The sequence below is a fragment of the Pseudophryne corroboree genome, chromosome 5 (genome assembly GCF_028390025.1).
Source record: "Pseudophryne corroboree isolate aPseCor3 chromosome 5, aPseCor3.hap2, whole genome shotgun sequence".
In the NCBI taxonomy this organism is placed as follows: domain Eukaryota; kingdom Metazoa; phylum Chordata; class Amphibia; order Anura; family Myobatrachidae; genus Pseudophryne; species Pseudophryne corroboree.
Genome location: NC_086448.1, coordinates 731,193,008 through 731,207,616, shown reverse-complemented (window position 1 = coordinate 731,207,616; position 14,609 = coordinate 731,193,008). Strand labels below are relative to the sequence as shown.

At 46.3% G+C, this 14,609-nt stretch overlaps 2 protein-coding genes across 4 annotated transcripts in view; one reads left to right on the top strand and one right to left on the bottom strand.

The window, feature by feature from the left end:
• RMDN1 (regulator of microtubule dynamics 1) overlaps window positions 1-14,609 on the top strand; it is a 233,823-nt gene that overhangs the window by 15,575 nt on the left and 203,639 nt on the right. The window lies entirely within an intron of this gene.
• CPNE3 (copine 3) overlaps window positions 1-14,609 on the bottom strand; it is a 164,694-nt gene that overhangs the window by 72,746 nt on the left and 77,339 nt on the right. Inside the window, exons 3-7 of the mRNA XM_063924058.1 lie at window positions 12,954-13,133; window positions 10,837-10,911; window positions 7,969-8,040; window positions 6,580-6,663; window positions 3,600-3,689 (exon numbers count right to left, since the gene is read on the bottom strand). Of these exons, the coding sequence (XP_063780128.1) occupies window positions 3,600-3,689; window positions 6,580-6,663; window positions 7,969-8,040; window positions 10,837-10,911; window positions 12,954-13,133 (501 nt within the window). The remainder of the gene's footprint in view (window positions 1-3,599; window positions 3,690-6,579; window positions 6,664-7,968; window positions 8,041-10,836; window positions 10,912-12,953; window positions 13,134-14,609) is intronic.

Here is a 14,609-nt window from a genome sequence, read left to right as displayed (position 1 = left end):
CGGGTGCCGCTCCGGACTTCCCCCCCTCCACGGCATTATAGTGTTCTCTCACCTCCCCTGTCCTGGATATAGACTGCTCACCTGGACCGCCCAGGTGTGCAGTCTATGGGCCGCCCAGGTGAGCAGTCTATATCCAGGATAGGGGAGGTGAGAGAACACTATAATGTCTTGGAGGGGGGGGAAGTCCGGAGCGGCACCCGCCAGTCAGTCTCTGCGCACGCCTATGTTAGCAGGTCTGTGGTGTTGGAGGGAGGCAGCAGTCTCCCTGCTTTCTTCTGCCTGTGCTGGTGTGTAGGGGGGAGCGACCACCTCCTCTGGATTTAGCCCTAGCTGAGGGGCCAAAATGCCATATAAAAAAAAAAATTCCGGAATTTGCATAATTTGCACAAGGGGGCGTGGTCACGTGTCCCGCGATTAGGCCACGCCCCCAGCCCCACAGCAGAGAGTGACTGGCGGGTGCCGCAACGAACTCCCCCCCCCCCCCCCCCTCCAAGACATTATAGTGTTCTCTCACCTCCCCTATCCTGGATATAGACTGCTCACCTGGGCGGCCCATAGACTGCACACCTGGGCGGCCCAGGTGAGCAGTCTATATCCAGGACAGGGGAGGTGAGAGAACACTATAATGCCGTGGAGGGGGGGAAGTCCGGAGCGGCACCCGCCAGTCAGTCTCTGCGCACGCCTATGCCTGCCAACACGCAGCAGCGTGTGCTGACTGTAGCACAATGCTGCAGCTGTTGCTGGCAGGACGGGGGAGCTTCTGAGCTGGGACAGAGCTTCTCCAGCCGGGGGCCAACCTAAAACTGTGGGGCCCACGGTACGTACCCCCTGCTTCCCCCTTAATCCGGCTCTGCTGCCGGAACCCCGGGATAGTTGGGAGGTATAGGGGTGTGTGAGGGGGTATGCCGTACAGACAGACGGGCAGCGGCTCACTGTGTGCTTGACCCCCCACATCAGCATACTCAGCAGGGTCTCTCTGGTGCGGAGGAGCGTCACTTTCTAGCACACTCCACGCTTCTTAGCTGCAGTTTTGTGGGGCATCTGCCGCTGTGCAGGTTCCGTACTGACTCTGTTGCTATCTCCAGCCCCAGCAACCCCACCGCTAGCTGCAGCACTGCCGCCCACAGTGAGGTGCGCCCAGCTCCTTCCCACACTTTAGCCAGCGGGTAGCGCTGCAGAAGTCTGCGCTGCTTGCAGGCTCCGACCCCCTCCTCCCTCCAGCCGCAGCGTCTCCTGGGAGCTAACCAGTCACTCCCAGTCTCCCCTTACCACAGTGCCCAGCAGCCGCGAGGTCCGCGCTGTGTGCATGCTATGACCCCCTCCTTCCTCCAGTCACAGCGTCTCCTGGGGGCTAACCAGTCACTCCCAGTCTTCCCTTACCACAGTGCCCGGCAGCTGCGCGAGGTCTGCGGTGTGTGACTGAGGAGGGGGGGAGGGATGCTGACGGGCAGAGGAAGCAGGACTCCAGCCTGAGAGAGTCAGCCATGCCAAGTCCCCACCAGCAGCAGATCCCAACAGGTTGGAGTGGAACAGCAGCAGCCAGCAGCAGTGACTCCGGTAAGACACATCTGTCTGTCACCACTGTTTTGTCCCCAATACCAATCTCTACCGCGCCCTGTGTTCTGTCATGTCCCTGTAACCCCTTGCCTTGCCCTGTCACCCTTATCATGGCCCTTTCACCCTTATGCTGGCCCTGTTACCCCTATCCTGGCCCTGTTACCCCTGTGCTTGCCCTGTCAACCCTACACTGGCCCTGTCACCCCTGTCCTGGTCCTGCCGCACCTACCCTGGCCCTGTCACCCCTATCCTGTCCCTGTCATTTCTGTCCTGGCCCCGTCGCCCCTGTCCTGGCCCCGTCGCCCCTGTCCTGGCCCAGTCACCCCTGTTCTGACCCTGTCACTCCTGTCCTGGCCCTGTTACTGCATGCCCTCCAACTACCTTTTTGGCAGGTACAGTACCCGCAGCGCCTCCAGACCCCTACTCATTGCACCACACCTCCGCACCTTCCCCTCCACCACATGCGGCACTCCACCCCTCCCCCACACGCTGTGCCTCCAGACCCCCTACACCACCCGTGGCTCCCACTCCTCCGCCCCTCCACCACCCACAGCACCTCCAGACCCCCTCCACCATCCACCCCCCATATATGTCTCTCCCCACACCTGCCCCCCTCCACCAACAGCATCTGCAGACACCCTCCTCCATCTGCGGTCCCCCCCTCACCCACCCCTCCCCCAGCCATGGCACCCCCGCACCTGCCCCTCCACCACCTGCAGCGCCTCCAGACCCCCTTCCCCATCCGCCGCACCACCCGTACCTGCCCCTCCCCTACCCACGGCGCCTCCGGACCCCCTACCCCACCCCCGGCACCCCCGCCCCTTCCCATCCCACAGAACCTACGGAACCCTTCACCCATCCGCAACATCCCTGCACCTGCCCCTCTCCCACCCGTGGCACCCCTGCCACTGCCCCACCTACAGTGCCTCCGGACCCCTCCTCCATCTGCAGCCCCCACACCTCTGCCCCTCCCCCACCCGCAGCAGCTCCCGACCCTTCCCCATCCGGGCCCCCCCCGCTTCTGCCCCCCTTCATCCGCAGCATCTACAGACACCCTCCCCCATCCGCAGTCCCCCCCGCACCCGCTACATTCTGTACATCGTGCCCTGCAGGTGCTGTTCATGCCGTCGCAAGAGGCTGCGCATCCTTCCCCATCGCACACCCTTTCATTGTGCAATATTTAACCACTAACAAAGGAATGCAGGTAATACTCCATATAATACAAATATTAAACCCCAGAAAGGCATGCAAGGGTTAAGGGGGCGTAGCCCCTTGCGACGGTGTGAAGAGCGCCCGTAGGGCGCGATGAAGCACCTAGTAAATACATATTAGTCTTCAGCCAAAAAAAAGAGCCGGTTTTATAATTCCTCTGCATGGGACACTCAGTATGTGTACATAATGCTAGAGACATTTCATGATAGGTCTGGGTGTGGGTAATTGGGGTTAGGAAGACTTGAGGATTAGGGCTAGTGTACGTACCACCTTGGTGTCGGGATCCCGAGCTTTGGGATGCCGCTGTCAGTATTTTAACTGCCGGCGTCCCAAGCGCCAGGATCCCGATACCATGCCATCTGCAACGTATTGGTCACATATAAGGAACAAAGAGTAATAGCCTATGAGATGCAGGCTGTTCTGTAATTCCAGCAAGTCTGCTCGTATCTTTAAAGCAGCAATCATTTACATGGCAAAACCAACCTGGTATTGCCTTGTATATGATCGGTGCTTTAAAAATATGGGCAGATTTGCAGGAATTACCAAACAGCCTGCACCTCGCAGATTATTACATTTTTCCCAAGACCTGATTCTGAGTCACATGAACAGCGGACGGTTAATGCACGTATTCATGCGTATAGTCACATATGCCCTTTATCTGGAAATCTGAAGTCACCTTTAACAACTGAAACACTCTGTAATAATGTGTTGTTTATCCCTTACACTATTAAGCAGGACATTCCTAAAGTTTGATTGCTAAAAACAGAACTTTACACCAATGTGGGGTAGTGGAAAAAAGATGGTCTAATTATTTTTAAAAAGTTTCTTACCCGGATGGGCTTGTCCATGTCCCCATTACAGAGAGACCGAAGCGGTATCTTAAAGGGTTTCCACACAGGATTCAGGTTGTTTTTAATCACCTAGGAAATAAGTAAAGATGATGACTACACAATCACACTACATATCTTTTGTATAACATGTTATGTCTATTATTAGTGTTAGCTTGTTATACCGGAGGAGTCCTGTGAGCTTTGTTATATTATGTAAAGGGAGATATGTCAAAGCTGTGACAGAGATAAATACAAGTTGCATATAGCAACCAATGAAATTCTAGCTGTCATTTATCTAGCACGGTCTATAAAATGACAGGAGCTGATTGGTAGATATTGGAAACTTCCCCGCTTTATCTCTCTTGAAGGTTTGATACATCTCTGCTAGAAAGTTTTGTAGAAGCATCCAATCTACCTCTATAACTACAGGTTCCCTTCAACCAGGAAACATGTAGAATGATTTCAGATTAGTGGGACTAACTTCCAAGGGTAGGAAAAGGCATGTTTGTTTTACAGGAGGATGTTGTCTTTTTTTAGTTTTTACTACAGGTTGAGTATCCCATATCCAAATATTCAGAAATACGGAATATTCCGAAATACGGACTTTTTTAGTGAGAGTGAGATAGTGAAATCTTTGTTTTCTGATGGCTCAATGTACACAAACTTTGTTTAATACACAAAGTTATAAAAAATATTGTATTAAATGACCTTCAGGCTGTGTGTATAAGGTGTATATGAAACATAAATGAATTGTGTGAATGTACACACACTTTGTTTAATGCACAAAGTTATTGAAAATATTGGCTAAAATTACCTTCAGGCTGTGTGTATAAGGTGTATATGTAACATAAATGCATTCTGTGCTTAGATTTAGGTCCCATCACCATGATATCTCATTATGGGATGCAATTATTCCAAAATACGGAAAAATCCGATATCCAAAATACCTCTGGTCCCAAGCATTTTGGATAAGGGATACTCAACCTGTATTAAAAAATATAATTTTTTTACTAAGTTGTCGTTTCACATCTATTGTTGAATTTGACCTCACCGAAGGCTCTATATTACCATAGCACTGAGCGTTCTTAAAGTGGAAGTAAACTACTGTAAAATTGGAAACACTTTTTTTAAACTACAATTTTAAATCAGGATTTTGGGTTCAAAGTTGGAATTACAGTGCTAGACAATTCCTCGATTCCCAGCATACGGCACAATTGTGCGAACCCCGGAGCACAAAGCATGTACTAGATAGCACCGCTGTCACACTCCATCTGTATGGTCACCTGCACTAATCCCGTCTAAGGCTGGGAACACGCTATGCGATACATTATTTGTACAGCTAAGGAACAATGTATCACTAAGTGCATCTGTCTGTGTGTACAACCAATATATTTGTAAACAAGGTCATTCAGACATATCATTTCATCCCTGCAGCAAGGCAGATACAGATGTATCCTCATACATAATTGCTGCAGTCATGCAAAATAGCCCCTCTCGGTACGTCAGGTCCTGTGAGACTCTAGCGTTGGGCATCTTTTTTGCCAAAAATGCATCTTAGTCGCAACCTGATATACTGTAACTAGGACACATCAGAAGACTGTGCAGATTAATTTGATCTGCAACACTTGTATATCTGTGAGTCTCTGAATCTGCATACGAAGTGCTATAATGTAGAAGCTGCAGCTTTTTTCCAATGCAAGTTTTGTTGTCATCCGTATACAGACTCGGTCACACACAATATACAATTCGCACCAGGCATCTCACGCTGCATGGAGTATTAAGGATACATGTATGTGGCTAGATGTATGTATACACATCTGTATATTGGTACATCTGCCTGTGTGTATGGGCAACCCACCGACCGACCCGTTATGCTGGCTGCAGAAAACAATGACATCGCAACTGGGAGGGCACATTTAAATATCTACCCAGTTGTGAGGTGTGCCCATATGGTAGCGCCTAGATCCCCGTTGCCGAGAGGACCTTTCCCACAATGCACTGGTTCAACCATCTACAGAGAATAGTAACTTGTGACAAGTGAAGCGAGCCAACAAGGGTACAATGGAGCCTAAATACAAGAAAATAACCTACAACAATCCTAGAATGGAGAAAAAATAAAAATGCTTTAAGTGCATAAGACATCCTCCGCCCTCACCAGATCTCACATCCAGGTTCTTTTGGCAAAGAGTCTACTGTGCCCATATATATCAAGCGGCCAGTTGGTAAATGTGTATGCTTACCAAAATCAGTTGCTCCGTCACTGGATCCATTGATGGGATGGTAGGTCGGTCAGGTGTGATGGGATGGTGTGGTTGGTCATCTTAAGAATAATTACAAATGATGCAATACACGAGCCCTCTGTCAGGTGTACTTAGGGCCGCAACTAGGCTGGGGGGGCTAAGGGCGCTAGATTTGATGGGGTGACAATACCTCTGTGAGCTCCCACAGCCAGCTTCTCCTCCTCCCCCTGCCTAGCACTGGACTCGGGGTCTGTGGCAGATCCATAGGGAAACAATCACCTCTCACAGCACAGAGTGTCTGCAAGTACTTTGTCCTCCCACAGAACTGCGCTCCATTCATCCAGACTGTGGCAGACTTTACAATCTATCTAAAATCCTCACGGCAAAGCCCTGCTTGACAATCAGGATTTTAGATAGATTGTAAGGTCTGCCACAGTCTGAATGAATCAAGTGCTTAACAAAGCACACAAGCCTTTGGGGCCAGTGGGTTGCTCTGTACCGGGACCTTCTCCCAGATACTGCCTGCTACTGTCAGCGCCAGTGGGGTGCTGTGTGTGCTGTGACTGGTGGCAGCCTGAGACAGAGTGACACGGTGTCAATTGTTTTACCACCATCACCGTCACCGTATTTATTTACTTAGGGAGTCCAGTGAGGTCATTGTTCTTCTTTCCAAGACTTTACTCTGAAATGTAGTTTCATTAGTAGCTGTATACAACAAATATTCGGCTTTGGGTCCTTACTTCTGTTCTATGGACCATCTGCCATCTTCCATCTTCAGTCTGTCGGTGAAACTCCAAGTAAGGGTCTGACTTTCCGAACAAATCCTGGAGCAATTAGACATAAAACTGTTATATGCAAGATCCAGTTAAAGAAAAATAGCAATACCGCCCAACAAAATAGGATGCAGACAATGGGCTTTCATCAATGTATGTTCATGATTTTAACTGTTCTACAAATGAGTATACAGCACCAATTTCAATTTTGAAGCAGATAAATTATACAAATAATGGTCCAGATGCAGGTGTGTATGGAGTAGCTTGGAAGCAGCAGCTGATAACTCTGCAGCAGGAGGCGTATATTACAAGTAGACGCCTCCTGCTGCAGTAGTAATCCCACCTGTGTCCTAGGAAGAAGCACTGGATCACTGCGACACCATTGGGCAACTTGTGGCACCCACGGGATCGCGCAAGCTGCCCATTGCAGATCCTTGTAAGAGGCCAGGAAATCTCCATGCAACAACAAAGATCCTGGCCTCTTCCCTCCCCTAAATGGCAGCGACACGCGACATCCACCCTTTTGGTGAAGTTCTTAAAGATTTAAAAAAATGTACACTGATCTCAGCTTCGCCAAGACTATCATCCATCTGTAAGCAGTGGCTGAAGTTGGCCGGTATACGGTGCTAGCCATATAGTATTACCACATTTACTGCCTTCTCAAGTTCAAGTTTATTGTCATCAGCCAAAACAAGTTGACAGACGAAATTACAATTGTACAAGGCATCAAATAGTAGCAGGCGACAACATAAAACAAACATAAAAATGAATCATTCATTTAACATACGTACAGCAGATGGGATAAAACTAACCCTAAAACGATTGGTACGAGTTAACAAAGTACGAAACCTCTTTCGAGATGGAAGTTTGTCAAAAAGCATACTAAAAGGATGCGCGCTATCTGATAAAATACACCTGGCTTTGCTTAAAACCCTACGCCTATACAATTCATCAAAGCTAGGCAATGGCATACCAAGAATTTTACTTGCCATTTTCCTTATCCTTTCTAATGCCCATCAATCCTTTAAAGTGCAGCCTCCATACCATGCCACGATCCCGTAACCAAGAATGCTCTCTATCGAGCACCTATAAAAATGTAACATGGTCTGTGCACCAACACCTGCTGCCCTTAAACGCCGCAGGAAGAAAAGTCGTTATTGAGCCTTTTTTCCTATCAGTAGCAGGTGCTCAGACCAAGTCAAACATGACGAAATCTGAATACCCAAACTGTAATACTATGACATTCCTTTCACTGACATTTTCCATCCCGCCACTAAATTTCCACTGCAATTGCTGCCTACGAGGCATAAGAGCAGGAACCTGAGAATTAATCTTTTAAGCAGATCTGCCCAGTACCTTATTGTCCAGTTTTCGTGCTCCAACTTCAAACTGTACTACTCGGTTATCTTTAATCTCCTCTGCGTAAATCTTTACAAGAAAAAAAAAAAAAGTACAAATATTAAAAGGACAGTTACTGAAAGATAAACAATACAGGGCAAATTGTTATTGGTTTCCTCTGGTGTTTTAGAATGGAAATACTAATTTACATGCAGTAGATATGCCTAATTTAAATACCCATCTATATTAATGGTTAGTTATTTTTCCCCAAAATCAATAAAAGCCATTCTCTATTCACGTTATCACTTAACGCAACGCCCCTTATACAGTATGTTGCTTGTTTGGTTTAGGAATAGGTTTGAAAACTCCTGTTCTGTTTCCGACGATGTTTGGCGTTACCTTGTCTCTATAACGGTACTAGTTACTGCTTTCAGATATAGCTATTTTGTAGGGCTGCCATTGTTTGAATCCTTCGCCCCATAACACAACAGTTTGAGAAGAACGGTGCTTGAGGAGGGGGAAGGGAGGGGTAGCGGCGGTGAATTAAATAATTAGTGCCATAATAAGTTTCAGAGAGCGCTGCCAAAAAATATAACAATAAGTATAGAAAGAAGAGAATAAGAGGCAGATACAACCCTGGCAGTTTCTTATATCCTACACTTAGGGGTACATTTACTAAGCAGTGATAAGAGCGGAGAAGTGAGCCAGTGGAGATATTTCCCCATCAACCAATCAGCAGCTCTGTATCATTTTATAGTATACAAATGATAGATGTTACTTCAGTGCTGATTGGTTCCCATGGGCACTTCTCCACTGGCTCACTTCTCCGCTCTTATCACTGCTTAGTAAATGTACCCCAAAGAGATAATATAACACTGTTTGGCACACACATTCCACTGTGCTAAGTGCCATTAAGGATAGAAACTTACTGAGTTTAAAGCCTTTTTATCAGTTACTAAAAAAAGGTTTTCTGGTTCCCTGCCCTTGTCTGGTGTGATAAGAGGAATGGGATGGGAGGGGAATGAAAGGCCTGACTTGTATGTTTTTATCATGATCATCTGATACTGGGCCTGATGCTTAAGCATTTAACACAATCAGCCAGCCATACTTGAGGCGGGTGTGGTTCGTTTTATTGACAGTATCTAGGTCGACAATGTTTAGGTCGACCACTATAGGTCGACAGTCACTAGGTCGACATGGATGGAAGGTCGACAGGGTTTCTAGGTCGACATGTGCTAGGTCGACAGGTCTAAAGGTCGACATGAGGGGGGGGGGGGGGAATTTTAGGTGTCGTTTTCTTCGTAGAGTGACCGGGATCCTAAATTAGTGCACCGCGTCCCCTCGCATGGCTCGCTTCGCTCGCCATGCTTTGGGCATGGTGCCTTCGCTCCGCTACCGCTTCGCTCGGCACACTTTACCGTTCCAATCGTAGTCCACGTGGATCGTTAAGTATGAAAAAATAAAAAATAAAAAAAAAATGTGAAAAACTCATGTCGACCTTTAGACCTGTCGACCTAGCACATGTCGACCTAGAAACCCTGTCGACCTTCCATCCATGTCGACCTATAGTGGTCGACCTAAACATTGTCGACCTAGACACTGTCGATCTTCAGACCCGATCCCACTTGAGGCCACCATGTGAGAATATAGCAAATTAATTGAGACTTCGGTATTGAGTTGGTCTAAATGTCAAATACCCCAACATCCTGTAGTTACTTTAATGATAACAATCATAAACTATAAATTAACTTTGGTCTAAAGGAAGGATCCGGCCAATCACCAGAAGCGCAGATACTGTTACCATACATCTATGGTAAAGGAAAGCAGCAGCAGCAGAACGTTTTTATAGAGGTCCAAAGTAACTTTTGAGGGGTGCACAGTTTGTTAAAACACACTAGTATTAATTGTATGATAAAAGCAGTTACGTTTTGGTGTACTTTGTTTCGTGACCTTTTTTTGTTTTTAATGACAAAAAAGAAAGCTATGAATTTTCCCCGTTACTGGGACTGGTATGATGCCTACATGAGGCAAAATTAGTGAACTGTGTGTAAGTATTGGTCAAACAAATATTATGAACATATAGTATCTGAAGCATTTTAGATTAGATAGTGTCGGACACGGATGAAGTGTGACCAAGGGCGCCAAGGTGGGGTGGTATTAATTACTCCGGTCCGGGCTTGTTGGAGGTGCCTGTTGGGGGCCCAGGTCAGCTGATAAGGGGTATATTGTCCCTATTTACAGAACTTCTGAGGAGGATAAATGTCCTCCTGTGCAGCCGCCAGTGTTGCAAAACAATTTTTTCAACATTTTATTTGAGGGGGACCCCAGTACACAGACCTGTGGCCACACTTGGTGACCCTGGGGTATCATCTGACGTAGCCACCATAGTTCATGACTAGTGGTGTGACAGGTTAACAGATTCAAATGGTGTGAATACGACATGGTCATAATTAGTTTCTGCTGCGTTAGTTCAGGGGTTTTTTTTCCAGTTTTTATTTGTTAGTTATCACATTGTGGAGTTTTATCTTGTACGACAACATCATTTTTTCCACAAAAGCCTTCTCCCCATACCGTGAATAGTATATTTAGTTAATTTGGAGGAATTCCACTTAATAGTTAGAGCTGCAGAAAGCTCTGAATAGGGAAACTTTCATGACACTCATTATTGTCCATGCTGTACATGTATAATTTAATATGGGCCTATAGAGGAATAATACAGTGGATTTAAAAATAACCTATGCGAAATTCAAGTGCAGCAGGAACTTAAAACTTGGAGCCTCTCATTAAATATCTCATCTCACACATGCGTTGATCTATAAAAAAAAATTTTAAAACAAAATGGCTGACCGATGGAGTACACCGAGGCTAAATACACAATGGGCGTACCGTGATTGATCCTTTTCCTGCAGGCTTGCCGTTTTTTAAAACTAGAGGTTTGATCAGTTTCTTACTGGCAACAATCTTAAAAGAAAAACATAAGAATAATAATTACATAGTTATTAATGACAATCAGTTTACACTGTCACATTACTTACAAAATGTACACATATTGACCTACAGTAGTGATAGTGGCTTTCAATTGAGGAGGAGGCAGGGGCAATATATATATATATGGGAATAGACTAGTTGTCCAAAACTGGGAGGTGAGGATATATAGAATGCAGTGGCTCTATTATATATACTGTGTATATATACATTCTCTTGAATCCTCTTTACCTCACAAGTACCTTGTAGTATTGGTGTGACGCTGCAGGCACAATCTTATTGAACGTAGATGGCAGCCATCACATTTACATACATTTTGCAACCTTACCACACCTGTTTTATTTCCCATTGGATGCAGTGCTCATCAAATTACATCATACACTTAGTAGTAATATATCTGCATTACATTCCCGGAATCCACTGCCACCACCACAAATTCTCACAGATCAGAATTACCACAGAATCCTGACTTACTATTGTGTAAATTGTCAATCACACTATTGTGAGCTTTGCTTTGTAAACATAAGGATGCATTCGTCTATGCTGCACAGATCCCCGCAGTTGGTGGAATATGACATCTGACTGCAGAAGCTGCTGAGCACACACATTTACCAAAAACCCATGTATTGTGCTTGACAAGTGGCTGCAGAATAATCTGCAGATGAGCAGTCAGTAATGTCTGTCTGGGGCTGCCAGTAATCTAGTCCTGTGATGGACAGCAGGAACAGTTGGCCCATTTAAGATAGTTATGAGATTAATGAATAAAAAAAAAGAAAAGAAAAGGGTAGTTCAGGTGTTGCTCATAGCAACCAATCAGATTCTAGCTAACATTTACCTCAATTATCTAGTACTTTCATGAAAATTAAAGCTAAAATGTGATTGGTTGTTATGGACAATATCTCTGCTTTTTCTTTAGTAGATAGAAAACAACGGGATACAGTTATATTGGCAGCAGTCAGGATCCCGGCGGTCAGGATACCGACGCCGGAATCCCGACCACTGACAATGTCGACAGCCGGAATTCCGGCTAATAGGGGCTATTCCCACTCGTCAGTGTACATCACCGAGCCCACAGCATGGTGAGCACAGCAAGCCCGCAAGGGGCTTGCTTGCGCTTGCCCCGCTACTGGCATTGGGGCAGCTGGGATCCCGGCGTCGGTATGCTGACCACCAGGATCACGGACGCCAGCATGCCGCAGCCATACCCAGTGCAAAACAACTGTACAGCAAAAACTTCCGTTTTGCATTGCTCTTTGGTAGGGAGAGTCAGGAATCAAATTACACTGGTACCCTGGGGGGATACGTTGCAAAATGATCAAATGAAAATAGAAAGACCCTAATTACTAATGTATGGCTAGTTCAATAAGTATTTTTTTAAAACGCTATAGGGGTCTATGTACTAAGCCTTGGAGAGAGATAAAGTACCAGCCAATCAGCACCTGTCATTTTAAAAGCACAGCCTGTAACATGACAACTAGGAGCTGATTAGTTGGTACTTTATTACCATACAATTTGCCACTCTCCAAGGCTTTATAAAACGGAACCATAGTCGCAAGTGTTCCTTGAACGAAAATGCATTCTTATGTAATGGTAAAGTGGATATATGTAGATATTGTCAAAATACGCGGGTGGTTCAATAAGTAAGGTAACATGACGTTATCACCTTACACTTCAACAATTTGGCAATGACTATCAGCTGCTGATTTGTCCTTTAGATGAAGAAATCTGATCACACTGCGCACCTCAATGTGCGACCATGTTTCCGCCAGCCCCGCCATCTTACACCTGATGTAGGGACAGTAGGACTGATATGAGGCGCAGTCTAATGGCTGTGAGGGGAAGCGGTGGTCTACCTGCTCTGGCAGGAAATTATAATGATATTGTGAACATTACACACGTGACAGGTCTTGTTACCTTACTTATTGAGCCACCCTCGTAGGAAGTCAGGGATGAAGCTATGAAAGGCACACCAAGGACGAGAGATCACACAATATAGTGTTGGGGAGAACATTACTCACCTGTCCCAGGGTGCACTCGAACTCTCCCAAGAAATCATCATCGCCTAGATCGTAGCTTTTATTGTCTATGTCATAAACCCCAAACTTCAGCTTTTGAACCACTTCAAAATAGTAGTCAATCAGGAACTTCTTGCAGAACTTCGGATTTAAGCAATTTTTTATTCTTTCTGTGCGATCAACCTGAAAGAAAATAGGATTTTAATACCTACCGGTAAATACTTTTCTCCTAGTCCGTAGAGGATGCTGGGTACTCCAAAAGGACCATGGGGTATAGACGGGATCCGCAGGAGACATGGGCACACTATAAGACTTTGAATGGGTGTGAACTGGCTCCTCCCTCTATGCCCCTCCTCCAGACCTCAGTTATAGGAACTGTGCCCAGGGAGACGGACATTTCGAGGAAAAGGATTTTTGTTAACCAAGGGTGAGAACACACCAGCTCACACCACAAACACCGTACAACATGGTTTACAAGCAATACCAGTTATCAGTATGAAATAAAAACAGCAACAAGCTGAATATAACCGATACACAACCTTCGTGTAACCGAAAACAATAACTATCAATACAACTGCAAGTAACAGTCCGCACTGGGACGGGTGCCCAGCATCCTCTACGGACTAGGAGAAAAGGATTTACCGATAGGTATTAAAATCCTATTTTCTCTTACGTCCTAGAGGATGCTGGGGACTCCAAAAGAACCATGGGGTCTATACCAAAATCCAGACCGGGCGGGAGAGTGCGGACGACTCTGCAGCACCGATTGAGCAAACATGAGGTCCTCATCAGCCAGGGTATCAAACTTGTAGAACTTAGCAAAAGTGTTTGTACCCGACCACGTAGCTGCTCGGCACAGTTGAAGCGCCGAGACTCCTCGGGCAGCCGCCTAAGATGAGCCCACCTTCCTGGTAGAATGGGCCTTCACTGACTTCGGCAACGGCAATCCAGCCGTAGAATGAGCATGCTGAATCGTATTACAGATCCAGCGTGCAATAGTCTGCTTGGAAGCAGGAGCCCCAATTTTGTTGGGAGCATACAGGACAAACAGAGCCTCTGATTTCCTCATTTGAGCCATTCTGGCGACATAAATTTTCAAAGCTCTTACGACATTGAGAGATTTGGGTACCGCCACGGTATCCGTAGCTACAGGCACCACAATGGGTTGATTTATGTTAAACGAAGAAACCACCTTCGGCAGAAATTGTTGACGAGTCCTCAATTCCGCTCTATCCACATGGAAAATCAAATAGGGGCTCTTGTGAGACAAAGCCGCAAATTCTGACACCCATCTTGCGGACGCCAGGGCCAAAAGCATGACCCCTTTCCAAGTGAGAAATTTCAACTCAACCTTTCGCAAAGGTTCAAACCAGTGAGACATAAGAAACTGTAACACTACGTCAAGATCCCACGGTGCCACGGGTGGCACAAACGGAGGATGGATGTGCAGCACTCCCTTCACGAAAGTCTGAACCTCTGGAAGAGCGGCCAATACTTTTTGAAAGAAAATAGATAAAGCTGAAATCTGCACTTTAATGGAACCTAATTTCAGGCCTGCATCCACTCCTGCCTGCAAAAAAATGGAGGAAACGACCTAGCTGAAACTCCTCCGTGCGAGCTTTCTTGGCTTCACGCCAAGACACATACTTTCTCCAGATA